The sequence below is a fragment of the Symphodus melops genome (assembly GCF_947650265.1).
Source record: "Symphodus melops genome assembly, chromosome: 3".
NCBI classification, from domain to species: Eukaryota; Metazoa; Chordata; class Actinopteri; order Labriformes; family Labridae; genus Symphodus; species Symphodus melops.
The window spans coordinates 4,229,319-4,256,252 of NC_136693.1; the positions used below are offsets into that span (position 1 = coordinate 4,229,319).

Consider the following 26,934-nt stretch of genomic DNA (forward strand, 5'->3'; position numbering starts at 1 on the left):
TAAATGTGATGAGATTTTTTTTTTTATATTGGCGGCAGCTTAAAAGACAAATGATCAGTGTTTTGTCCAGAGAGTCCAGGCGGTTTTGTTGCACAATGCCCCCCTTCATTCTTAAGTGCTCTTCATATTTGGAAGGCAATCCCAGTGTTCACTCTTTCTTTGGCTTGCAGTCAGTCAGTTTCATCTCAAGTAATTTATGCTGTCACGTCCGATCACTTTGCGTGGGTTGAATTCATCTGTGGTAGTTTGCTTAGATACGTAGCTTGTTGGTGCTCACTGTTCAGGTTTATCTCAAACGTGCTGCCGTCTCTGCACCCTCGGGAGAGCAGAAGCATCATTTTCTGTGCTGAACCAGAGTTTTAGTTTCTAAAAAACCTTCGAGACATTGAGTGCTTAGAGCAGCAAATGTAAAAGTTTTAATGACCTGGATATACATTGAGTCTCTGTAGTGTTCAGTAGACTTTGCGGATATCTGTTGGAATTCAGAGGCTGATATTGACTTCATACAAACTGGTTTTGTTTTATAAGGCCATTAAGTTATAGATTAATGTACATTTTGTATGTGCAGGTGGTTCAAATGATTTAAGTCTCTTAAACGGTGCTCAGTTCACATCTGTATTCTGGTCTGATCCAGGATTGATTCTCACAGACGGTCTGTCTTGTTTTATAAATAAGCAGAGTGAATAATCACACACACACACACACACACACACACACACACACACACACACACAAGCTACCCAGAGAGAGATTTTGTTTAACTGTAGTAAACAGATATAATGGGAGAAAAAGAAGCTGGAGGTTATAGCCATTGATCAGCACCACCTGCCAGGGAGACAATTAGTCTATTGGTTGGAATAAACAGGCACATCACAGACACAAACAAACTCGGGAATTATTTTGACTCCAACCTTTCCCACTGCTGTCAGAACAAGCAACTTTGTTGTTCAAATATAGCTCAAACAAGTACCGTTTTTTCTTCTCCCCTCCACACACACTGAACAGGGGGATGATCAGCATGGCCTATTTAAGTTTGTAATTAATTGACATGACTTTTTTTTTTTTTTCTCCTGTGGCGTTTCCAGGATCAAATGAATATGCCCCTGTTTGTTTTTTAAACAGGGAGTGATGCATTGTTGCAGACACAGTCTGTTTGAATTTACAAAACAGGTGGAAGGCTTTCTAGACAGTATGTAAATGTGCAACCTTAGCTTTGATTATTGAATGTATATCCTACTAATTAGCCATTTCCTGGCTTATAGAGTATGATTAATATGCAACGGTTCGTTGTTTATTTATAGGTCATTGTTCACATTTGCATAATTTCTATTTGGATTCATTCCGGTGTGAGAAAGACCTCACCCCATGTGCTTACTGCGCCAGAGGACTCCTGACAGCAAGTTGCACACTTTAAACACGATTTATAAAAACCTGAAGCTTGAGTTCTGAAAAACAAGCCTCCTAAATATTATACACAGAAAACAGGTCTATCATTGCTCTTGCCATTTTAGAGCAGGCCCTGATTTTAATTACTATACATGGTGAATTAGCTAATGAATAATGAATGGATTCCTCACACTAAGTGCTCTGACTGCTAATGCACTTGCAATTCTCTCCCTCACTCTTACCCGCACACACACACACACACACACACACACACACACACACACACACACACACTGAACTGCCAATGTTGCTTTCTGATTCTGTCTTTTTTTAGTCCCCCACCCTCCTCCTCCCACCTCCTTTCCAAGTCTGATTCACACACACAATTTCTTTCCCACATCTGCTTTTTCTCACTCTCCCTGAGATTTGATTAGATTTTCCTCTGTAAGGAATTATTTAGTGATGAGAGGAGAGAACGAGCCGGGGACAGAGAAAAGCTCCGGGATAGAGGGGGAGACAGATAGCGGTTCTCAGGGGAGCGAGGGAGAGGAGGAGGAGAAAGGTGCTTCGAGGAAAAAAAAAAAAAAGAAGAGTGGAAAAGCTGGAGGATTAAGGTGCAGTGGAGCTGCAGACATGCAAAGTGAGATGGAGTGACACAATGTAGTGTGTGCACTCCGTGTGCACAACTTCAAATTCGTGGAGTGAGGGCAAAAATCTACAAATATGAGAAAATGGATGTAATACTACAAGTATATGGCTGTGTGTTATATCCTTCTCGCCACCTTGGAAGAACATATAAAGGCTCAGTGTGGATTTTTTCTTCACTCCATATTATCCTTGTGTCTGCATTATGTCCCATTGGCTCCTCTCTGCTCCCTCAGTGCAAACACGGCAGGTTAGATGAAGTGGAAGTGCCCGTAGGTGTGAATGTGTTTGCCTGTCTATATGTGTTAACGCGGTGACATGCTGGTGACCTGTCTGGGATGGTTCTCACCCAGTGCATGATGGGAAAAGCACACGGCCCCTAAGGCTCTGAATGCAACAAGTACCATATAAAAAATGAATACACTGACAGTATCACCATACATTGTGTCATGTGTATTGAATTATTTAAAGCTACTATGATTTATATATATATGTGTGTGTGTGTGTCGTAGCTGATGAACTTGTCATGTGGTGTGCATTGACGAGCCTATCCATGTTGCCTTTATTTGAGGGACAGGGCATTGGATAGAGGAGGAAGCCTGAGAGAGAGAGAGAGAGAGAGAGAGAGAGAGAGAGAGAGAGAGAGAGAGAGAGAGAGAGAGAGAGAGAGAGAGAGAGGAATAACATGACTAGGGAAAGGAGCCAGGGGTGATACTCAAACTAGGAACTCCCAAACCAACCACTGGGCCAATCTGCACTAAGAGAATGTTTTTTTTTAACAATGTCATGAATTGAGATATTGGTGATATTATGCCTTTTTTTTTTTTTTTTTTAATAGCTAGTTACTACCACCCCCAACATATTGCAATTGTCTGGCATTGTGTTAATAAAAAACACCCCAAAAAACAAACATCACTGGTTGACTTAGAGGTTGAGAAAAAAATCCAAGTCAAACTCAGCTAAGTTCAGGAGTGCTTACTGTGGGCAGCCAACCTCACTCCTACATCTCTCTTTAAGTGCATGTCTATAGAATCCAGTTTATACGTGTGTGTGTGTGTGTGTGTGTGTGTATTGTAGTGTGTTTGTAGCATGTTCAATAAAAGGGTGTAAAATTGAATTTCTCCTTGCAGGATTAATGAAGTGTATCTTCTTAGATACAGTACAATATCGTTTAGTGTACCCTCGGAAGGATTTGCCTTCCATTCAAAGTGCGTCAAACATTCAGCAGCCTCCACATATCCTGTCACATGCTTTTTCACATGACTAAGTGTTAAAAATGTTTTATTTTCTCCTGAAGTTTCACAGTAATGCAACTTCTATTGGATCAGGGTTATTTTATGTATTCAGCCACTTAAAAAATGAATACATTACAAATACATGTAATTGTAACTTTGCTAAATGTTGCTAAATCCTGTGCTCATGACTGGACAAAATCCTCGTACTTTGACGCCTTTAGTTTCATTTAGACCATTGAAAAAAAGGGTAAAACACACATGCATGTTAAAGCATTCAATGGCACCATAAACAAAGCATTAACAGAATATTTGTACTGATAAACAAAAAACAACATTAAGGAGTTGTAGCCTTCCCTTGCAGCACATTTGACATTAAACAACCATAAACACAACGCTTTCATGTTTACAAATGTGTTTCAGTTAGCATTAGTGTGAATAGACATAATCGATTCATGAAACCACACAGGAAATTTACATAATGCCTCGCACACTCCTCTTATATAGGACAACTTGAACACAATAGGCTGACTGATATTCGCTTTGGGCGCAAATAAACGTGTAATCCTGTGCACAAATTCAGTAATAATTGACTCTATAAAGTGCACATTAGTGAAGAAATAAAAATACACGGCCTTGTGTCAAACAAGCTCAACATCTGACTTAAATAATCGTTTGTGAAAGGGGAGAACACAAAAGCAACCAAAGATGAAGAATAATAAGCAGCACAGCAGCCGGACAGCTCCGCCTCAGGCTAACCACAACTAAATATAAACAGTGCCAAACATGTAAAGATAACCGGGGGTAATGTTAACTCAGGATTAAAGCCTAAGGTTAACAGGTTCAACTGCGAAAACAAACATGCTGTAGCAGGATGGGTGAAGTGTGGAGCATCACATTTAATGCAAATTTACAACCATGGTATGATTCACAAAGGTAAAATGAGTGACCTAGGTTTTTTTTTAAATGAATGATAACAGCTGGCAAGATTGAAAAGCTAGACAGAAAATCTCACATATAAGATAGTTAAAGATGCTGTTGCTTGAGTGGTCAAAGTCAATGTCTCCCTAAAATGTTTCCAAATGCAACAATAACAGCACAATGAACTTCTTCCTGGATGACATTCATATTTCCATCATTTTAAATGATGAAATGTGTTTTTTTCAATGCCCCAGGAAGCAGCTTATTCAATGTCATCCTGTGTTCTGCACAAGGGAGACACGACTAGCATGTGATTTATTGTGGTGTAACAATATACTATGGTTGTTGTCTTGAATTATAATTTGCTTGTGAGGTATAAAACCATCCAAAAAAAATGGACCAAATAAAAACCCAAGGACAAATCAAGGACAAACCAACAGGGAAACACATTTTTTAAGCTGAAAACATTACTTGGTAAAACACCAATCCTTAACAGCTTATTAGCATGCCAGCTGAGACTTCTCACCATGACCAAATAATGAAAGAAAAACAAGATGGACTACCTACTGTAAGCTGTCAACGCTGGATGGAAGCAATCAATCAGCCATCAGCAGCGAGAAAACGAACACGACCCCGTACCTAGCACAGCCGCAGTCGGTAGATAATAAAACATGATTCAATTTCCACCAACAGCATCCCGTTAAGACATAAGGATCATCATTATCATCATCAATGTGCAACACAAAGTTATAGAAGATCATAATGCTCTATTGCAACAAATTCTAGGCCTACTAAATGACCTCGCACAAGCGGAACAAGATGGCTCAGAGTGATGATCTGTGATCCTCCTGGTAGATCTAAGCCTTTATGAGAGACCGTGTTTACAGTGTTCATCCATCTTTTTACTAAATTGTTGACTGCCACTTGTATAATTGCATTTCCTCTGCTTTGATTTCTGACTGGCTTTAAGACGTTCTCCCACCGAGCGTCATGCATTGGCTGCTGGAGTATCAAAGCAGATTAACAGAGAGAGAGAGAGAGAAAAGAAAGGACGAAGGGAGGGGAGACGGAAAAAAAATCAAAATCACACCGCTGAGAAAATGTCTCCTCTACGGCTTTCATTTATCGAGTCCAAATATATTTGATAGTGGTTATTTTTACACAGACCTTAATCCTCTGCTCACCCTTCATGTGGAGGTAGATAATTATAGTAATCTGGTCGAAAGGAATTTAATTTTCTAGCTGTGAATCTTTGCAGTGGGATGGACAACGTGCATTATGAAAAGAATGTATAATGTCCTATAATATCAACAGTTGGATGACAAAATAAATAGGATGGAGCATTGCTCGGTTTATACTATTACGCTTTATAAGACACTTATACCTCTCGCTGCTTCAGAGGTGCGTACTGTGAAGACGTATTGAGTGAGTCAGACACACAGAGTTTTCTGTGTCACTCTTTCTCGAGTACAGATGGTAGATCTCAACCATAACTCATGCTACACACAAGCAGCTGAGGGAACAGGGCACTCCATGGATGTAGCCACTGTGATGTCACCCAGTGTTTCCCCCTATCAATTATTTGGGGTGGCAGGCCATCACCCCAACACGACCTACAGCTCCAAAAGAAAGGGACAAAGTCCTTTATGTTCATTACTTGCACTTTTTTACGTTTGTCACTGTTCTGTTCAGCTAATTAAAAAATACATTTCCAGGATGCTGGTACTGTTTACACCTTGTGATCAGGTTGGCAGCCTACACCCAGCACATACACTTACCTTGAGCCCACCCCTTGATGACAAGACCCGACACTTGGAGCACAAGCTAAACAAACACGTGTACGTCACATAGAATCCATGAACTACTTCACTGAGCTGCATATGTTGAGTTTTGTTTACTGCATGTTACGCACAGATAAAACTCCTTTCTCAAAGCTTCCCAAGGAGTTCTCACATTTTTGGGATAAGTCGGACTCTGTGTCTATCAATGTCAGATTACACACATGCATGTTCACGCAGTTAAATGCTTTTCACAAACCTCCTAGGTAGTATGCTTCTTAGACCCCCCCCCCCATATTAATATAACCTGGCAGGGATAACGTTCAAGAAGAATAGTTGAAAAGTACCCACTGTTCTTTCTGCTCTATATAAGAGATTGCCTTACAAGTAGGACATCCAAATGGCACTCTCCTTATATCCCCTTCAAATAAAAAATATCCTACTTCTTGAGGCTTTGTGTCTCATGTTGGACATTTCTTTTGAAGATATTCTAAGTAGGAGACATTTCAGATCCTCCCATTGTAGGCACACAGGGAAGCGCTTGTAATGTGCACGTTGCTCTTGTCCTGCCCTTGAGCAAGTCAGTCATTCCCCACTGACTCACTGCAGAGCTCAGGGGACTCACTGTGTGAAGATGACCCATCACTCTGACCTCCCTGGAGGGAGCAAAGTAAAAAGAGAGTTTCACTGCGGGATCAATAAGAGTATCATATCGTTATCACTTTATTCAAGTCGGTTAAGCGATTTGGGAAAGAAGGGTTTAGCCTGCATTTAATCCTTTGGCAAGATATGCAGCCTTCTACTGTACGCAATTCTGACTGTGCGTTGCTATTGCAGGATTAAATATAATCCTAATGGGAGTATATGTGTGTTCATTTCACAGTTTAAATTGTAATTAACAGTTCCACCTTAGACCTTGTTGTGCTGCAGAGTATTTATGTTTTAGAAGTTGCACAATATTAAAAACATCTTGTCTCCTTATGCTGCATTTACAACACATTATGGCATATTAATTCATCTGAGTGCATTGTATGTCTTTGTTGCATTTTAATGCTTTCTGCATGTTGATATTTGCATAAAAGCAATTGTGCATGAAGAGCGAATACTTCTATTCTCACAGGTGCACACTTATGCGTAGATGATTGGATGCTGTATGCTTTTAGACTATATAGGCCAATTCATACGACGAGGACCATTAACTACACAAAAGCTAGGTTTTCTTGCAGCTTTCATCTTTTTTTTATTTTATTTTTTTTAAGGCAGCTTTTTTCGGCCCCCAAACAAGATTATGAGAGCTGGAGCCCGGCCTCAGAGTCGATACACATCTGAACTCAACCTGGCGTCTCAGGCTTTGTAATCCATCACTGTTGCATCGAGACAGTAGCATCCACTTTTAAATTAAAGAAGCTCGCCATTACATATTAATGCCAACAGTCAGGAGAAGTGAAGACGCTGCTCAAGGCTTGCCGAGGAAAGACAGTAGGAGTTTCTTCTTCACTCTCTTTTTTGCTATTAAGACTTCTACAATCCCATCCAGTAACCCCACCCACTTCCACCTGCCCCCAGAAAAGCTGATGTTAGCTCAAGCCTGGGTGGGAAACTAACAACCAGCGAGAATATGCCGGTATCCATGGGAAAATATCAAAACACACGTGCAATGTCTCACCTATGGTGCAGGAGGAGACAAAAAGAAAGCATGATGCAGATAACTGCAGTGATGTTTGTCATCGTTAACTCCCTGGCTACCTCGCCATTATTAGCGTGGCACACGTGAAGGTATGCAGGCAGGTAGGGAGACAGGTCGGCCATCTAATCATTTCACTCACTTCAGATGACATGATTAGCTAACTGTTTCCGCGCTTCGACAGCCAGAGACAACAGATCCCTTTCCAATTTTTTGGAGTCAGTGCCAGGTTGATGTCAGAATGAAAAGTGAATTTTAGCAAAGATGACAAAATAGAAATAAATACAGTTTCTTATCCGGCTTAGTAATTCTGCCACGTGAGATGTAGGGTTTCCTAAATATTATAATTTTAAACTTCAATTCACGATAGAAGTTAAAATCCAATGGAAATGATATCTGTTTTCTTACCACAGCATTGTGCTAAAACTTCACAAAGTTATTCCTCCAAGTCAGTCTGTGTCATTTTGAATATATTCACCACCTATGTACTTGACTTATGAAATACATGGTTTTTCTAAAGCTTCAGTATGCTTTAATATGAGTGATCGTCAAAATAACTCAACATGGATCCATTTAAACCTACTGTGAACTTCAGTGAGACGATAAGTTAAGCGGGCTAGCTTCATCAATTTCTGTAGATATCCATGAAGCACCTTTTAATTGGCTAATGCAGCTGATTATCACGTTATATCCAAGATCATTTCATCAATCCTCTGGTGATTAACGATTGAGCAACAATCACTCAGACAGCACAGAAACGACTCATAATTATTATATTCTTGTCTCGATTCACCTCTGAAAAATATCACAGTCTGCAGAGTCAATGTGTTTTTTCAACAGGTTCAGGTTTTCTCCAGACTGTATAAAACTGAAGCCTTTTTCATTATTCTAGAAGGCATAGTTCAAAATGATGGTAAAAGTAGACAAATTATCACTTTTTTTGTACAGCTTCATTCAGCTGTCAAAGGGAGATGCCACCGCAGTAGTGGCTACAGTCAACTTCTGTTTTTCCACAGAGTGGTGTAATACTTTTTGTGTTTCCCTAGTTTTTATTTCGATTGGATTGGTGGAGGAATAATCTTCAGTGGGCTTTAGCCAACATTGTTTCACTCTTTCACGCTGTAGCTGTATGTATTGATTTGATACGTTTTCGGAGTATTTCACATTAATTTTTTTCACACTCAAATTCTTGTTCGGGTAAAATTACAATCTTCAAATAACTGAAGCTTTTCAGGCACTTTCATAATAAACCCAGCCAACACTGTTTACCATTGTGTCACCATTTTAAAAAAAACCCAAAACAAACAGGTCACAATAATTACACATCACATACACCTTTAAATTGTTTTTTTCACACATAGAATGTTTATTGGCAGCATCTACATTTAACTGTGTCGAAACAGGGATTACAGTCTTCATACATAGTTTAAGTGTCACATGCAGCACTGTAGTACGTGCTAATGACTTCTCACATACTGAGTCTGAGGAGCAGAATCCAGAGGATGGATTTCCAGTGAGACAGAGGCACTCTGGTGGACAATCTTAAATAAAAGAACAAAAAGACTACACTACGTATGGTGCCATCTGTTGTCAGTATCCCGTCACCCCAATGTGAGCACAAAAGCTCCAGAGAGAAACGCCTCCAACTTCTTCTATTCAGTCAATTTGCAAACTCGAATGGCCAGAATTCATTGGCAAATAGCTGTGACTGAACAGGGGACACTCCAGTGAACTAATCCCTTCGAGCACTCTGCATTTTGCAGGGAGCGGCAACCTGCCAAGACTGGCCATTGAAGCTACATAGCTATTGTGTCATGTGTTAATGCAGCACTGTTGTCTTTCTCTATGAACAATGAATGAGAGTATATTGGCCATTTGGAGGTACCATCAACACACCAGTGATAGGCCACAGGAGGCCAGAGATGTAAATGGCTTCTACATAATCCATTCTAAAGTACTTTTCATCCCCAAACATAAAAATGTAAAATTCACTTGTGATGTCATTAAAACACAACTCCTTGGCTTTCTACAGCTTGTGAACCTGAAAGAAATGAAGTTTACTGTTAACACATAGGGAAAGAGCTAAATCCCACTGATGAGGCATACAATGTAACAAGGGCACCACTGTGGATGTCAAACCTTTTCTTTAATGAAATATTTAATCATTCATCTTTCACACAAGGTGAGTGTCACAGTGTTCAGAATCTGCCACGCTGGCAGTGCGACGTTGACGCACATATGCTTGTTCACCTAATTCACGCATCACGCAAGTCGGCAGCCACGGCAGTGATCTGTTTTACTAGTGTAGGAAGGCAGCTTATAGGGTCTGTGCAGTTCATTATTCTGCTTCTGCTGCTGGCTGTGTGTGCACCTCCCTAAGCCTGAGCTGCCACCTGCTTCATGCAATGAATGTGTTTTCACAGTTTTCAAACCACCAAAACAGAAATGTTTTGCGTTGACAGCATTAGTCATTATCTGTGTAACCAATTACTTATACCCCCCCCCCCCACATGCAAACAGATTTCCTCGTGCGGCGCTTTCTTCAGTCCAACTAGCCTCCACTCTGCCGTGATAACCTTCAACACTGCAGGATTGGACGATCTTGCAGATCTCTTTTTAGGAAACGCAGTCATAGGAGCAGATTGGTGAGCTACACAAGTGACACGAATACTAAGAGCGCCCTCGCATTCAGTCAGTCTGCCACCCAGGGCATCCTGTCTTAATCCCTTTGCAGAGAGCAGACAGAGCCTTGGCAGAGCAGAGTGCATCTGAACATGGAGGTCCCTGCAGATTATTTAGCCCATGCAATTATCATAATGGAGGCAGCATAAGGTAATACGTGAACAGGAATTGAATTATCACTTGAAAGGTGTCTCCTTACCCTCCCGCTCTCCCTCTCTCCGGTATTGGCACAAGATAGCAACCTTTCTCTGCTTACCTTGAAATTAAAGCACATGAAATAGCATGCAGGAAGTCTACACTTCTATAATGTGATAGTGTTTAACACCATAACACAAGAGGTAATACAAGTGTTTTTCCTTTAAAAAAATAAAAAATACTACTACTTTGATGCGAGCTAAAATGACTCAACACACAAAAATAAATCCCAACTCCCACAGATGTTTGCAAACAGCATTTTGATTGAAAGTGCTTCATAAATGAATGTATTTTAAATCATTTTGTAATGTTTTAAAAATACATGCACATCAAAAATACATTAGGTCATTGAGCTGCACTGTTATTTATTTTGTAATCCTTTCACTTAAAACCTTTACTTCAAGGACTTTTACAGCCCAGTTTTTTATTCATTAAAAGCATAATATGCTAATTTCAATCCAGTTAGTGACGCACTGTCACACCTGTCTCTCAGACCAAAACATAACCCACTCATCACAGCGTCGAGTGCAGCTATTTGAATGATTTTTCTCTATTCTGAGATGCAACCCAAAGATGGATCTCATTTATTTAAAGCATTTCAGACCAAACAAAGTTTTCTCTTCAGTTTGTAAAAACTGTTGGTTCTCATTCAATTCTAAACTTGCAGCAAAACTTTTCCATTCCATAAAGCACCCCAAAGAGGATGGGGCAGCCTTATTTTTTCTCGAAATTTGGTGTTGGGGGTTTAGTGTCTTGCTCAGCTATCAGACCAACATCCATATTACAGTCTGCATTGGGACTTGAACCAGCAATCCTCCGGTACCCAACAGCTACTGTCACCTAATTTATTTCCCTATGTGGTTGTAGAGCTAACTGTTGAAAATGAAGGGATACAAATAAGCATTAATGAAACTTGTTGATCCTCTGAGAGCTGTCATCCAGTCAGCGTTAACACAGAACTGAGACAACAAACCCAGAAGAACTTTGACTTCATTGTCCTTTATTTTAAGACAAAACCACAAACCACACTTGACAATGGTTCAGAGAGACCAAAGCAATGTTATTTTTCAAATAAATTGGTGATACTTAGCAAGAGTAGTGTGCAGGATTTCAAGATCAAGATCAAGATCACGATTTCTTTATTTAGTCCCGAAGGAAATTTGCCTTGGACGTACAGGCTGCTGCATAACACATAACACGACAGAAAAGAAAAATACAGTAAAACAGTGCATAGCACACAAGTGCTGACAGTGCAATAAAGTGCATACCTACATACATACATACATGGCATTCCTTTACAGGAACAGAAATTCATTCTTGTCAAGTAATAGTTTGCCACCCACGCACCTACTTTATGAGATAGTTGGATGTGCAAACATCTCTTTAAAAATGTATGACTCAAAAATGTATTCCGGTAGGACACGTGCTCCTGTATTTATGTTGACAGTGTTGCATATTTAACCATTACACTTCACACATCAAGTCAGTCAAATTGTAATGGCCTTTTCCAAGCCATTCATGAAACAAGAGCAAACAAAGTAGAGCTGACAGAATTCATTCTAACGACGGGAATGTTCATGGTATGGGTTAAAGTGGCTGGATGGTTGATAATAACATTACATTTCTCACCAGAAACAAGGGATTGATTAAAGTTAATGTCTATTGTATTGCTTCCAAACGTCATACTGTAGCTTATTGCCTTATTGCAAATTAAAATGTGTCTATAGGTTTGATTGTCTGAATGAACATAACTCCAGATGGCAGTTTGATTGCTTTCAATGTTGCCTCTCTTTTTAATTTAATCACATTCCATGGCAGGCTGGAGGAAAATGAGTCCTGGTCATCTAAAATTGTGATGATTTTCAATAATATGATCGTACCATCTGGGAACGCTGCCGCCCTGAGGGGACGGCAGAGGTTAAGCTCAGGTCGGAGGGTCAAATGTACCATCTCGTTTCTCATGGTTCATGATGAGGAGGATGTAATATCTGTCTTTTCTCCTCTAATTGTCAAATTTTTTTTATCCTCAAGCTCAGCAGAACAATCAGAATAATTAGAGAAATAAATTATCACGAATACTTTGTGTAAAATGGCTGTGGGGATTCTTAATGGTTGAGGAAAATGGATTAATGGGTGAGTTTTCGAAATATTCTTTATGGGGCGTTAAACCTTCCGAATAAAAATGGTGTCAACCCTTAAACTTGATCAATATATTTTTAAACTAACATTAAATTAAATGACTCTTTGTAAAAATTAAAACAAGTGCTCAGACAGGGCAGAGATCACAGAATATTTTTGGCCGACTCTGAAATTCCATAAAGCTTTTTCAGCCCCTTTGAGCTCATTGTTTCCAATATCATAGCAAGCAAACAGTATTTTCTTGGGCCAATATGTCAGTCATCTTGTTTTTGTGCCCCCTAGTGTCCAAAAAAATCGATAAACGGCGCTTTAAAATTAAAAAGACCCAATGGACCCATTCTTTGGAATCATTGAGAGAAATCCAATTACATTGTTCTCGTACAACGTTCTATTGAACTGGCGAGAAATTGCATAAAATGTTGCATATGGAATCCAAACACACTCTCGCTCATGCAATCTAGTGTCCTTGCAGTTGTCATAGCATTATGTACCCTATAGTTGAGATCCATTCCACCCAACACTGACGCCCTTGGCAGCCATTCATTCATGAAGCACTTTATCTTCACAGAGATGAGAGAAAACACTCCGGCATAGCATGACCTCGCTGAAACGTTTGTTTTTTTTCCCCCCTGTGAAGCCGCCTTTCAACATGGCGTGATTAAACGTTTCATGGCTTGTGTCTCCTGTACAATCAGGATAGGTTACCTTGCATCTACTGAAAATGAAATATTGTGGCTCCACACTGTTCAATTTCAGCGATGTTGTTAGGATGCCCATAGTACATTCATTACCTTGAAGATGAAATATTGTTGCTTGCCGTCACTTGAGCCTGAATGCTGGCATTGAAGCCAGAAAAATTATTTAAATTTGGTTTCATTCAGAGATGAAATTATGTTTCTCCATTTTTCTTTGGGTATGCCACTATGTCTGAGGGAGTAGCTAAAGAAATAAACACACAAAAAAAGATGGTTTGCCTCTTTTTTTCTTCTTTCCTGTGTGTGACCTACACCACCGGGCACTGCAGCAGCAGCCTTCATTCTTCTCACAGAGGAGAGTCGAGCTAAGAGAGGCCACGCTGCCAACACACCTTGTTACAAACACTCACTAAATGTGACTTCTGCCAAAAGCCTTTTGTTTCAAAGCATCTTTTCTTTAACAACGCTCCCAACCCCCACACGCATGACAAAGTCAAAGCAAATACGAATATACTGTATTTCAGGCGTTAACAGAAAGGAAACGACAGACAAGATCACACAATTACTAATAACATGACAATATAAGTGAAGCTGCAAATGAGTGACTTTAATCAACAAATAATACATGCATTAACATTAGGAACAATGTTTCAACCTTAAAGCCTATTAATAAGAAAAAAAAAGGTAAATCACCATTTCACTGACCCTTAAAGTTATCTGACAAAAAAACATGAAAAAAAAACTGAATATCCTCACATCCAAGAAACAAAGACCCTACAAAAGTTTATCTGCTTGAAAAATTAGTGAAATAATAATTAATTTTAAGTTGATAGGCACGTTGCTACACTGGTGCTCAGGGGCAATATAGCCCCATCACAAGGGACTAGACAAATCTGTCATGAATGGAGAACTTAAAATGTCAACCATGCAACCATGAAAATCGACTTTTCATAGCACCCCAAAATATCAGCTCCCCTTCAGCACTGGGACAAAAGAAATCCTACCACCGTCCCTGATAGAGTATTTTTTTTGTCGATGTATCATTGCAGTTCTTATATTATGTTACACATCAGAGATTGGGAGTACTATTAACAGCCTGATTTTACCTTAGCTACAGGCACAGTTTAAAATTGGCTACAACAAGCACATCTGTGACAGTAGGAAAGAAATATATATTTTGGGTAACACCCTCACAAAGAGCTTGAAAAATTGAAAACAAAAGACCTAGCTCATCTGGTCAACAACAAAAGGCCATCATTCCTGTTCCTGTTAAAAGAATAGACTTTAGCTGATAAGTCAGCAGCAACCAACAGCCACTGAGATTTATTTCCCTCACACCAGCACTCAGCGCACAGAGGCTGAGATGGGGGAGGGGAATTATCGTTTTTTTTAGGCATAGCAGAGCCAGAGAGTGAGACCCGCTCTCCGACAGCATGGCAGAGTGAGACAGCAGCAGTGTTGGCCGCTGGTTATGATGTGCCCAAGTGCAAGATTTTAACACTACCACCCCCTGATACCCCCCGAGACCCACGCTTACACGCATGCAATCACGCTCACACAATGCAACAAAGAGGTAGCATTTTTCACCTCTTATAGTTAAAGAAAAACAACAAGAGGGTTCACAGGCCTGGAATCATATTAGAGACGTAACAAATGAAGTAATTATGGTTCAGAGATTTACATACATGTGGACTACTAATGAGTTAACAACTACAGAGCACAACACAACTCCTGCATACAGCATGCACATACAAATTCAAGTTCTAATCAAAGGGCACATTGTAATGTAAGCCCACTCTGTGGCCATGCTGCTGTTTAATTGAACATATTATTTTCTTGCATGAAAGTTCATTCATCTTACCGTGCCACAAATAACAATTTCCTCAATGCAAGAATGCTGTTTATTAGAATGAAAAATGGCATTGTACTTGTTAGTTTAATAAGCTTTTGTCTGATCCGCATTACTTTCTGTTCGGTAAACAATTAATTCACAGATTGTGTTCTTAATAACACTACATTACCATGTGTTCAGCCAAAGGTGACCTGTTAAAAAGTCAGTCAATAAACCCCAAACAGTCTGTTTTAATATCACATTTGACAAAGTGAAATAGGATCAATTAAATCAAATCACTTCTGAAAAGCTGGAGTCAGACAATTTTCTTCTTTAATGATGATGATTTATTATGAGTTATTGAACCATTATTGACTATAATGAGCTTAATTTCGATATTCCTTCAACCAATTTATCTCCAGAACTCTTGGTCATTCTGTTGGGTCAACCTTGGAGATAGGTCAAACAATTACTCGATCATTTAAACAAGCAATGTGTGTGTATTATCACCATTATTCTATATGAAAACATATATATATATAGGCCACAGCATTTTCATTTACCTATCATTCTTTTAGTGCCTTTTCTGCAGAGATGTAACAGAGAGAGATAGAGAGAGTGTGTGAGATAGAGAGAGAGAGAGAGAGAGAGAGAGAGAGAGAGGGGAATGACGTGGGAAAGGAACCATAGGTGGGATTTGAACCCGGGCCACCTGCTTGGACAACAATAGGCTCAGTGCATGGAGTACACCCACTAATAGGCACTACCAGTGCCCTATCAATGACAGTAATATTGAGTATGTTGTCACAGTATGATGTTGAAATTCAGCATCGGCCGATATCATCCCTGTTCACAAACACCAGCCTGTCTGCAAATAATGTGTCAGTAAGTCGATGTTTATCTTTTCTATCACATCAATTAAATACGAACAAGATTGTATACCTATCTATGATTCAAAGAAAAGGCAGGAGAAGTCATTTGTTGGACAACCTCTGATATGTTTTACACAGTCAAACTTGAAAGAAAGTGTCAGCATTGTGGCCGTCTCACAGCATCTCTGAGAAATATCAATGACGTTTGTAAGACAAGTTCAAGTCACAGTTTAGGAAACTTACAACAATTTAAAAACTTCTCATAGTATCGCCCATTTGAACAGGCTAAACAGACAAAGAGTTACAAAGAAGTAAAAGCATTTGGCTAATTTGTTATGTTCAATAAAGCAGCAGCATTACGTTGGCCACATAGACATTTAGACAGTTGAGAGATTAACTAGCTTTTAGTCGGTTTCAATTTGAATTAAAAAAACTTTATTTGTCCCCAGGGGGCAATTCAAGGGCACACAGAGCAGCGAATGAACGACCGTGCAACTATGCTAAAACATTTAACCTTTAAGTCCTTTTGTATAAAATCTAGAAAATCACTACATAATTATCTTTTGATGTACTTTCTTGCCTTGACTTTCAGATATTGTCTGATCAATTTAGGATTGGTCCCTATTCATTGTCTATACTGTAGATGCTTATACATTAATTAGTTCTCATTACGTGTCATTATGTCGAACACTGACACAACAAACCTGTTATCCATCTGTGTCTCTGAGCCATATTGTCTGTGAGCAGACTTTGTAAGACCCAGATGGCCTGTGAGGTTACAACATCAGCACAAAGGGGGGGGGGGGGGGGGGGGGGGGGGGGGGGGCGCAACAAACATATGCAAATGTAATGAATCAGTGATATGTAAACTGAATTAGTGAGATGACATCAGACGGACCTCTTAGAGGCCACAGGCCTCTTTGTCTCTTGTTTTGACAGGGATGCCAGATTTCACATCAGCCACTCTATCACGTTCACATTCATGATGAGACGCAAATGGCTGGGATCAGTCATTTTCTAATAAACATCTGATGCTTTTTTCAAACCTCAAATATTAAAAAAGTGTGACATCTTTCAACTTTTCTTGCTGTTCTTTCCAGTGACGTGACTGTTTAATATCACCTTTGATTTTGTTTAACAAGAATATGGACTGTGTCTCAGTGGTAGAGTTGGTCATTTCTCACCCTGAAGGTTAGGGGTTTGATCCCAAGCTCCTTTAGCCTAATATCTGATGTGTATGATTTTTTCTTCTTTTGTTTTTATGATGGTCAAAATGGTGTATGCACATTGTTACCAACCCTCTGTAAAAATAATAGATTTCTTTTTAGTTAACATAAAAGTTGCATCAACTGTTTTAAATAGTTAATGACTCTTTGAATATTCATAAATCATGACACATCCCTATAATAAGAACAGGAACACAGGAGATACTCTTGCTTTGTGCTCAACGTTTTTTGTCTGAAAATGGAAGTGAAAATTGAGCTGTTGAATTTTTGTCACTATAGGTTGGCATAATGTTATTAAAGCAGTTCAGTGTCATTGTCAGAGCTCTTTGGAGATATGCTAAATTTGCCAACAAGCTTTGACAAATATTAAAATCAAAATGTGACTACAAAACAAGCTGTTCAATAATGCAACATCTTCTTGTTTTGTTTTATCCTCACTGATGTATTATCTTTGTCAAATGTGACTTGTTTGGAGCAGTGTTGACATAGACTTCTCATAATTACACCATGAGATTATCAAATAGAGATTCTTTGTGTTTTTAGAGGTGCTAGTTTCTTAATTTATAAACCCTCTGTTATTCAGGCCTTTGTACTATACAACGTTGACTGCCAAGTTTGTTTCCCTGTTGCTTGTGAATGTAAAAGCTAACACATTCTGCTAGTTGGAGGAGAATGTTGCTTCTAGCGCACAACAATGACAAGACTCTTGTCGCATCTTTTTTTGTAATCATCTGACACTGCAAGATAAGTCCTCTGAAACAATCTGCTTCATACAACAGACTCCTTGCTATGCACCCTCTGATTGAGACATATGTTACCCCAGCATTCCCCCAACAAACTCATTTATAACAAATGAATTTGGCAAATCACAGTGGTGTCAGACATAATGCCAGTGGATGCTAGTGCAGTAGCAGAAAATAATGAATGGTGGGTGTGTTTTTTATTTGGCTTGCAAGATTTTAGATGTCAGCAGCGACCGCTTTCAGAGGCTATGATAACATGTTGAGTGTGCCTTCATGGAAAAAAATCCAAACTGTGTTGCACCAACAAAGGGAAAATATCTTGTTTGATGTAATATTTGGCATCCTTTTATGTAAACAGGTCAAATGTATAAACATTTCTGGGAGAAATGCACAAGGCCAAAACTAAATACAGAGTGCGAAACCTACATCCACATTGCAGAATTCTTAGTTTAACCTCTTGATTTCCAGTTGAAATGCAAATAGAGATGTTTTTTTTCTGTACATCTGATGCTCTCCAGTGTGTATGTCATGTTTGAAAATGTACCTCCTTTGGGTGGAAGCACAAGTTTGTTGTAATGCTGTAAATCCATCCAGACAAAATGTGTTCCTGTCGGGGGGGTGGGGCTTCATTCTATCTGATTCCCCAGAAGAAGCTTGTCTCATAGCAGCCTACATCACTGATGATGTTGCAGCCTTGCTGGTGCAAACCCAAGTCACATGTTCAGTAGAACCAATCCCACTGATCATGTCAGTTACTCTTCCTCCACGGAAAACATTTCCGTCTCAGTTAACAATTTTCACAGTTTGGAAAACACCTGTCATAATATAGTCTGTCCTCTTGCTTTTAGGTTGAGGGAGAGATGATTACCGGATAGCTTGAGCTGAATTGAAAAGAGACAAAGAGAAAACTTAAAAAACTAAGGACTGAGGGGGCAAGGGAATGCTTTTTTGCGCTCGGCAAGAGTGCTTTGCTCTTGGCAAAGGCATTCAATGCACCCAAGATGGGTGTCTGCATTGTATAAAAACAGAGCATGACCCAATACTGGCATGTTCTCTAACTTTGCTGTATAAACAATATCTTCAATTTGTAGATTATCATCTTTTTTTGGCCAGAAAATAATGAGAGTTGACAGCAACACTTAACACTGTTGTGTGGATGTGGGAGGTACAGGCTGTACTGTATGTGGATGAATGTCTACTTTTATCTTACACTTTGCCTGCATGAACTAATCTAAGATAACTGGGTAATAAGATGCTTGTTAGCCACTTGACTTGGGAAATAATGAATTGTGCGAAAGTTTTGCAAGTACAATAACTGACCTCTTCTCACACTAGAATCACTCTATTTGTCAGGGATTTCGGTTTTGGGAAAAAAAAAAAAAAAAGCAATACTGTGACCAAAACTGGCATTAATCATGATTCAATTAACAGGAAATGAATCACAGATCAAACAAGTCAGAAAAAATACAATATTATGGTAATAAGTCGAGATAACCCTTTATTGTGTTATCAGGTACCATTCATCAATGACTTTTTTGATAAATTGCTGTCTTTTACATCAAGATAAGCTATCGCATAATTAGGCAAGGATTGTTGTTCTGTCTTTTTACTCTTCAGTGGACGTTATTCATGGGTTGAATATATGCCATGTCTATAGCAAGGGATTGTATTCCCTAAGTCACTCATTGGCTCTCAGAGGCATTGCAGAGGGTCATCCTCTGAGAGTAGTGCTTTGATGTCAGAGACTTTTCTTGCACTAAACTAAATATCCACTATGTCTGTGAGGCTCTATGTACTACTTCTATAAGGTTTTATGTATTTAACATGTCCAGGGTCAGGATTGCAATGAGTAAGTGATTTGTGAGGAATTTGCAGGTCCTGCACAACCAGATGGCAGATTGCTTACTTCTCATTTTTCATGTCTCTATAGAGTAGATGCATCGGCTTCTGTGAAGTCTGGAAATCTGGGACAATCCAGGGTTAGGGAGTTAACAAAATGCTTGTGATATTCCACAGATGGGAATTACTGACAATTAATTGAAGCTGTTAATTAATCTTGCTCTTGTTCTTTTCTGCATCCTCTTGCATACTCTACTAAAGATGCACATTTTGATTATCAATTAATCACTTGATTATTCTTGTATAGTTGTTTCAATAGTAATTACAAAAATCGTGAAAATTGTCAACTCCCTGGACTCAAATTTTGATCTCTGAATGTTTTTTTTTTGTTTTTTTTTTAAATCTCACCAACAATCAAAGTGCCAAAAATATCCCATTTACAATAATCTAAGGTGTACAAAGCAGCAGCTTGGCACAGTTGAGAAGCTGACACAACCTCTTTTTGCTTACTACCAACAATCCGTTGCTATTAGATACTAAAACTTATTTTCCCTTTTTCTTCTTGTTGCAGAGAACACAACCAGCAGATGAACTATGAATGCTGAACACAATGATCTCCTCCCTCCAGCGCCAGACAATGAGAGGTCGTAGGCTGAAGGGGGCGCTGTCCAACCCCCTCTTTGTGCTGCTCTTGGCCCTTCAGATCCTGGTGGTGGCTGGGCTGGTTCGTGCTCAAACATGTCCTTCTGTTTGCTCATGCAGTAACCAGTTCAGCAAAGTCATATGCACCCGCCGCAGTCTACGGGACGTCCCCGATGGCATTTCTACCAACACTCGCTACCTGAACCTCCAGGACAACCTAATCCAGGTCATCAAGGTAGACAGTTTCAAACATCTGCGACATCTGGAGATACTCCAGTTGAGCAAGAATCACATCCGCAGCATTGAAATTGGCGCTTTTAATGGGTTGGCCAGTCTTAATACCTTGGAGCTCTTTGATAATCGGCTCACGACAATCCCCAATGGAGCATTTGAGTACCTGTCCAAGCTGAAGGAATTGTGGCTACGGAACAACCCTATTGAAAGTATACCATCTTATGCCTTCAACCGGGTCCCCTCGCTTCGAAGGCTGGATCTAGGTGAGCTCAAACGTCTCTCCTATATTTCTGATGGGGCCTTCAAGGACTTGAGCAACTTGCGCTACCTGAATCTGGGAATGTGCAACCTCAAGGAGATCCCAAACATCTTACCTTTGGTCAGGCTTGAAGAACTAGAAATGTCTGGAAACCTGATCACTGTAATCAAGCCCAGCTCCTTTACAGGATTAGCAAACCTCCAGAAGCTGTGGATGATGCATGCTCAGATCCAAACTATTGAGAGAAATTCTTTTGATGACCTTCAGTCACTTGTGGAGCTCAACCTGGCTCACAACAATCTGACCTTTCTACCACATGACCTCTTCACTCCGTTGCATCGCCTCGAGCGGGTCCACCTTCATCATAATCCTTGGAACTGCAACTGTGATATATTGTGGCTCAGCTGGTGGCTGAAGGAGGCAGTACCTGCCAACACCAGCTGCTGCGCCCGTTGTCATTCTCCTACCGCCTTTAAAGGTCGCTATATTGGGGAATTGGATCACAGCTACTTCCAATGTGATATTCCTGTCATCGTTGAGCCACCAACTGACTTGAATGTGACTGAAGGCATGGGGGCAGAGCTTAAATGCCGTACAAGCTCACTGACATCCATCAGCTGGCTGACACCAAATGGTTCATTGGTGACACATGGGGCTTACAAGGTGCGTTTATCTGTACTCAACGATGGGACACTGAACTTTACAAGTGTCACAATGCAGGACACTGGGACTTACACTTGTATGGTAAGCAACACAGCAGGCAACATTTCTGCCTCTGCAGTGCTTAATGTCACTTCTGTGGAAAACAGTGGGGTGACCTATTTTACCACAGTCACAGTGGAGACCATTGAGACCCCAGGAGACGATAGCCAAACGCCACTTCCCCCATTTGGCTGGGTATCATCATCAACAACAAAAGGTACTCCTGTTTCCACAAGGACCACAGAGCGGACTTATACCATTCCAGTTCTTGATCTGGATGGCGAGGGAGCCCTCAATGGCCTGGATGAGGTGATGAAAACTACCAAGATTATCATTGGCTGCTTTGTGGCCATCACGCTTATGGCTGCTGTATTGCTGGTTATTTTCTACAAAATGAGGAAGCAGCATAACCAGCAGGATCCTGATGGGCCTGCCTCCTCCATGGAGGTTATCACTGTTGAAGAAGAGCTTGCAGGTGTCGCTGCCATGGAGAGACACCTATCTCTGCCCCCTCTCGAGCACTACAACCACTACAACACCTACAAGAGCACTTACCACCACCCTCCCATGCTCAGTACCATACACAGCTCAGCTACACAGGAACCTTTACTGATTCAAGCTTGCTCAAAAGACAATGTACAAGAGACCCAAATCTGATCTTGAATTTGACTTAATATACACTATCAGCAGTTTCATACTTGGAGTACAATGGACCAAAACATGAAAATAAAATAAATCAAAATGACATTGACTTGACACAGTTGATGTTGAAAATGTCGATGATGTCGATAATACAGCATTTGGCAAAGGGACAACATGTGATACTTTAACAAGTGTCTTTACAAAAACAAAGATTATTTATTAAAAGTATGTCTAGTGGCTAAATGAAGAAAAACAATTTGTGATAGCTTTTTAGCTCATTTTATTTCTCTCTATCTGTGTAATACTGCACAAGGGAAAGAATGGTTTACTGAAGGGATGTATAAAATGCATCACATGCAGCTCAAGTGAAACTACACAAGTAATGGATCTTATACTAAAATCAATGTGATGCTTTTTGTGTTATTATTTTAAAAGATAATATTTTGTTAAAGAGCATTGGTGTATTATTTTCTGCTTTTTGCTGTCCTTTTTGAGCAGAGGTTTATGAAAAACAAAAACACAAATTGGGTTTGTTCTCCTTGGCATCATATTGTAGCTGTCATTCAACCCAAAATGAGATCTTTTAATGACACAGCTCTGGATGATATTGCAGTGAAGCCAGCATGCCTGAGGAGCAAAGCAGTCAAATGAGCAAATGTGCATTATCCCTGTGGCTCCTAAAGAGCCATACATCCCTCTTTTTAATTAAGACTAAGTTCTTGCTTCCACTCTTCCTTCCTACCTACCCTATACTATTCTGCATTTTCCACTTCTCTCCTTCTCCTCCTCTGTCTCTGAATCCTCCATCATCCCTGTCTACCCTTCCCTTTGCTTTATCCCCGCTCTCCTTTTCTTTGTGTCCTTCTTGTGTCTTTGATTGCCTCCTTGTCACTTAGCTCGCGCACGTTCCTCACCCCTCGCCATGTCTCATTTGTCTCGCTTTATCCGCAGGCATGTGCCGCACGACTACAGAATATTGCCTGAGAAAATGAAGGGGAGCATAAGGCTGCGGTCCGTAGCCTCCCTGTTAACCCAGTAATGATCTACGTCCACTCAGTGTCGCGTTACCTTGCCATCACCCCAGGGTCACACAAGCTCGGTTGCTGATAGTCCATCTGTTATACAGATAAAGAGGCAAATGAGGCTGCTTTGTAATGTAGTGTGACCCTGTCAGGCTAACGCAGACGGGGCTAACATAGCCAGTGAAGCAGTTAGGATCCTGCAACAAAATAAGGGGAGATGGGTTATAGCTCATTAATCTGTATCAGCAGTTCATTTGCAGACTAACAGAGGAAAGCTGATAACAAAACAGCGTGAGACTTTCCACTCTCCGTGTGTCTAACATCTAACAGGGGATAGAGGCCTTTGATATTGAAGCGACCCCTGCTCAGTTTCATTTTTGTCAGAGAAAACACACACTTTGATGTTGCATCATTTATAGGCCATCAAAAATTGTCTCTCCTGTAGTCTGTTTACGCTCTGCTTTTTCATTTAGTCCTTTCAAAGAAGGAGGCTTAAGGAAGGGGGTGGCAAGGATGAAAAGTGAAGAACAGTAGGTGGGGGGGAGGGGGGCAGACAGGCTCACAACGGTCATGAGGGGTCTTCAAACAGAGATATTGCAGATATGAAGGCAGAGGAGTGAAAAAAAGATAAGGAATAAGGAGGCAAAACTGGCCATCACACTGTCGCCATGGAAACAGTGACCTTGTGCAGAAAGTAAGAAGAGGTAGATATGCCTTTCGCTTTGGTCTCTGTGCAACAGGCATTTTTAATTTCCCATAGGCAATTTCACAAATGTGGACCTTTATCAATAAAACTCTCATGTGGAATGTACAGAAAGAAATGGTTTTGATGAGACTGGACCGGCGAATGACGTCATCTTTTGTAGAGCAGAAGTTTCGGTTACTTAAATGAAATAAATCACCACATGGAGTGAAACATTTTGTAATTTTACTGTCCAGTAGTTCTCCTCGCCTTATTGATTTCCATCTCTGTAAAGACAGCCGCCATAGCTTTTAGTACGAGCACATTCAAGCGTTGTCACACACAGAATTGTATTCCTGTTCTTCATCTCTCAAATGTACTTTTTTCATTTTTTACAATGAAAAGAGTGGGTGAGCAAAGACAGTCAAAGCAAAATATACAAAATATAACAGTAATCATGAAGCTGTAAGTTGAGCAGCGACAACTGACAGAAATGTCTTCAGCTTATTTGTCACTGAATGACAATGTTGACTTCAATGAGTAAACCATTCTTTCCCTTTCCACTACTTTTTCAATGCTCAATTCTTTTCAATGCTTTTGGTGGCTTAATGATTCAATGTTGATGCTGGCTACAGTGGAAAAAAAAAAGGTTGAGATTTTTTATATATATAAATATATATATATTTGGGGATGAGGCTTGTGAGTTGATTCAGAATGAATGGAATATCTCTGTTTTGGTATTGAGCAGGATGGCTTTATTTGGCGAGATATTTGAATGCCAGAATGATATTAAGATCTGCAGGAGGCGGGACTTGAAATACCAGCAGAGTGAGCTTGATTTTCGTGCAAGAACCCGAAGCCAAGGTGATCAAATTCTTGTGTGTTATTCTGCCAACTGTCTATGTATGGGGGGTGGGGGGTGGGGTGGTTACTGTATGTGGGAACATCCTCTCTCATTTTTGGAGAGACTAATCATCAAATGGTTAAATTTATACAAAAAAAAATATTTTCAAAAACATAATGCAAAAAACAAAATCTTCAGATCATAATTTTACATGTGCTTCGATTGTTAAAAAAAAAGACAAAAAAGAAAAAGAAGAAAAAAAAAACAAGAGACTGTGCTTGTAAGGAATCCAACTAATTTCTCTGAGGATGATGTTCAAATATTGATACCTGAGATTGTAGTTCATACTGTACATGAATACAAATAAAAATTGCAATTCTTTTTTTTCCATTAGATTCAATAGAATGCTTTATTCACAGAGATGTTGTCACCATTATGCCATATTTGTCCCATTTGCACAGAAATATGCATAGAAATATTCAAACAAAAAGGATTGCTAAGGAGCTCCGTGAATGCGGTACTGAGAGGAACACGCTGTGAAGAAATGCACTGTCGCTTATTTTACGAGGTCAGAGGAGGGAAGTGGATCTCTATATGAGGAAAAGGAAGTGATCTTTTTGTATTAAACATGGGAAGCTGAATTCTTTTATCACATTTGAATCACTCCATCTGTCTGAGAGAATTATTTGATTCATTCGGCTGCAATCCTGAGAATTCTAATAACCAACCGCACGCAAAAATCCTCTCCACTGGCTACATATGACGAACAAAGAGCCGCACAGAACATTGGAGACAATTGTTGAAGACAGAAAATTACAAATCTAATAGAGGACACAATCCAAATATCAAAATGTATTGAATCAATTTAACTACATGCCCAGACTGCATTTTCTTTGGCCAATTCCCATTTCTAATTTCTTTCAAGGTCGGACTGGCCAATTCTGATTTTGTTCGATTATGTTTTCTTTCTTAAAATAAGTATAATTGACAGCAAAAAATATATATATATATATATAAAAAAATGTTTCTTGCAAATTTAATAAAAAAACTGACTTAAGCAATCTGTTTATTAAAAAAATAATGTTTTTGTTTTTTTTTAATCTTTCATGTTTATTGATCAAACCTGCACAAGGTTACATGACCATCTCTTATTATTAAGAAAAGCCAGGCAGACACTGTGGGATTGTTAAAAAAGTCATGGCGTCATCTCACACTGTAGGACTGAATTGTTACAGTGCAACCAAAGCTCACAATGTTTGCGCTCACACTGTCCGACCTGACTGTTAGGCCCAACCTGAGAGCTCACACTGAATGAGTACAATTCAGTGTAATGGAGTATTCACTACTGTCAATAGAGAGCTCCCATAGACGGAGGCTGGAGTCAGGTCTTTCAGTTGTGTCATATGCATGACTCAAATACACACACCGGTGCAAAAAATTCTCACTATCTCACACCCCCTCAATCAATGAGCTGTATACGTCCTTATAATTATTATTCCCTGTGAACCGGAGGTCTGTGGATATGCCCTGCCAGTGTTTCTTTCATGAAGAGAGGGAGAGGGATGACAGATTGAAGATGTACTTTTGCCATGGTGATTTTAGATGCAGTTCATCAGTTTGTCCAGGCACAAACAGTAAAAACATTCATGGGATCAGCTATCACTATGTGAGTGTGTGCAGTTGTACGACCAAAACATCAAACATGCCAGAAAATGATCTGAATGGTTGGGAGCAGCTGATCCGGCCATCGGGCTTCAGTAAACACCAATGAATGGCATGCAGTCGCGCTGAAATTTGGTCCAAATTCGATACGAGGTGTGTGACTCAAAAATAGAGTGTAATCAGAATCAGCTTTATTGCCCGGGTGTACTTAACACACAAGGACTTTTACTTTGGTAAAATGGTCTGTTTTTGCATAAATTTATAACATTAATATCAACAATGAACAAAAATGAAGACATTAGCAAAAACGGGTCTGGTAGAGGTACTCATGAGCAAGAGGTGCAAGTGCTTGGAAATGGTCTTTGGTTATCCTTTAG

The 26,934-nt window shown here is 39.8% G+C and overlaps 1 protein-coding gene across 1 annotated transcript in view; it reads left to right on the plus strand.

Annotated features, from left to right (window-relative positions):
• Positions 1-25,285, plus strand: part of lrrc4cb (leucine rich repeat containing 4C-b) — a 47,675-nt gene extending 22,390 nt beyond the window's left edge. Inside the window, exon 3 of the mRNA XM_079339068.1 lies at positions 20,440-25,285. Within this exon, the coding sequence (XP_079195194.1) occupies positions 20,467-22,362 (1,896 nt within the window). The 5' untranslated portion in view covers positions 20,440-20,466 and the 3' untranslated portion in view covers positions 22,363-25,285. The remainder of the gene's footprint in view (positions 1-20,439) is intronic.
• The last annotated feature ends 1,649 nt before the right edge of the window (positions 25,286-26,934 follow it).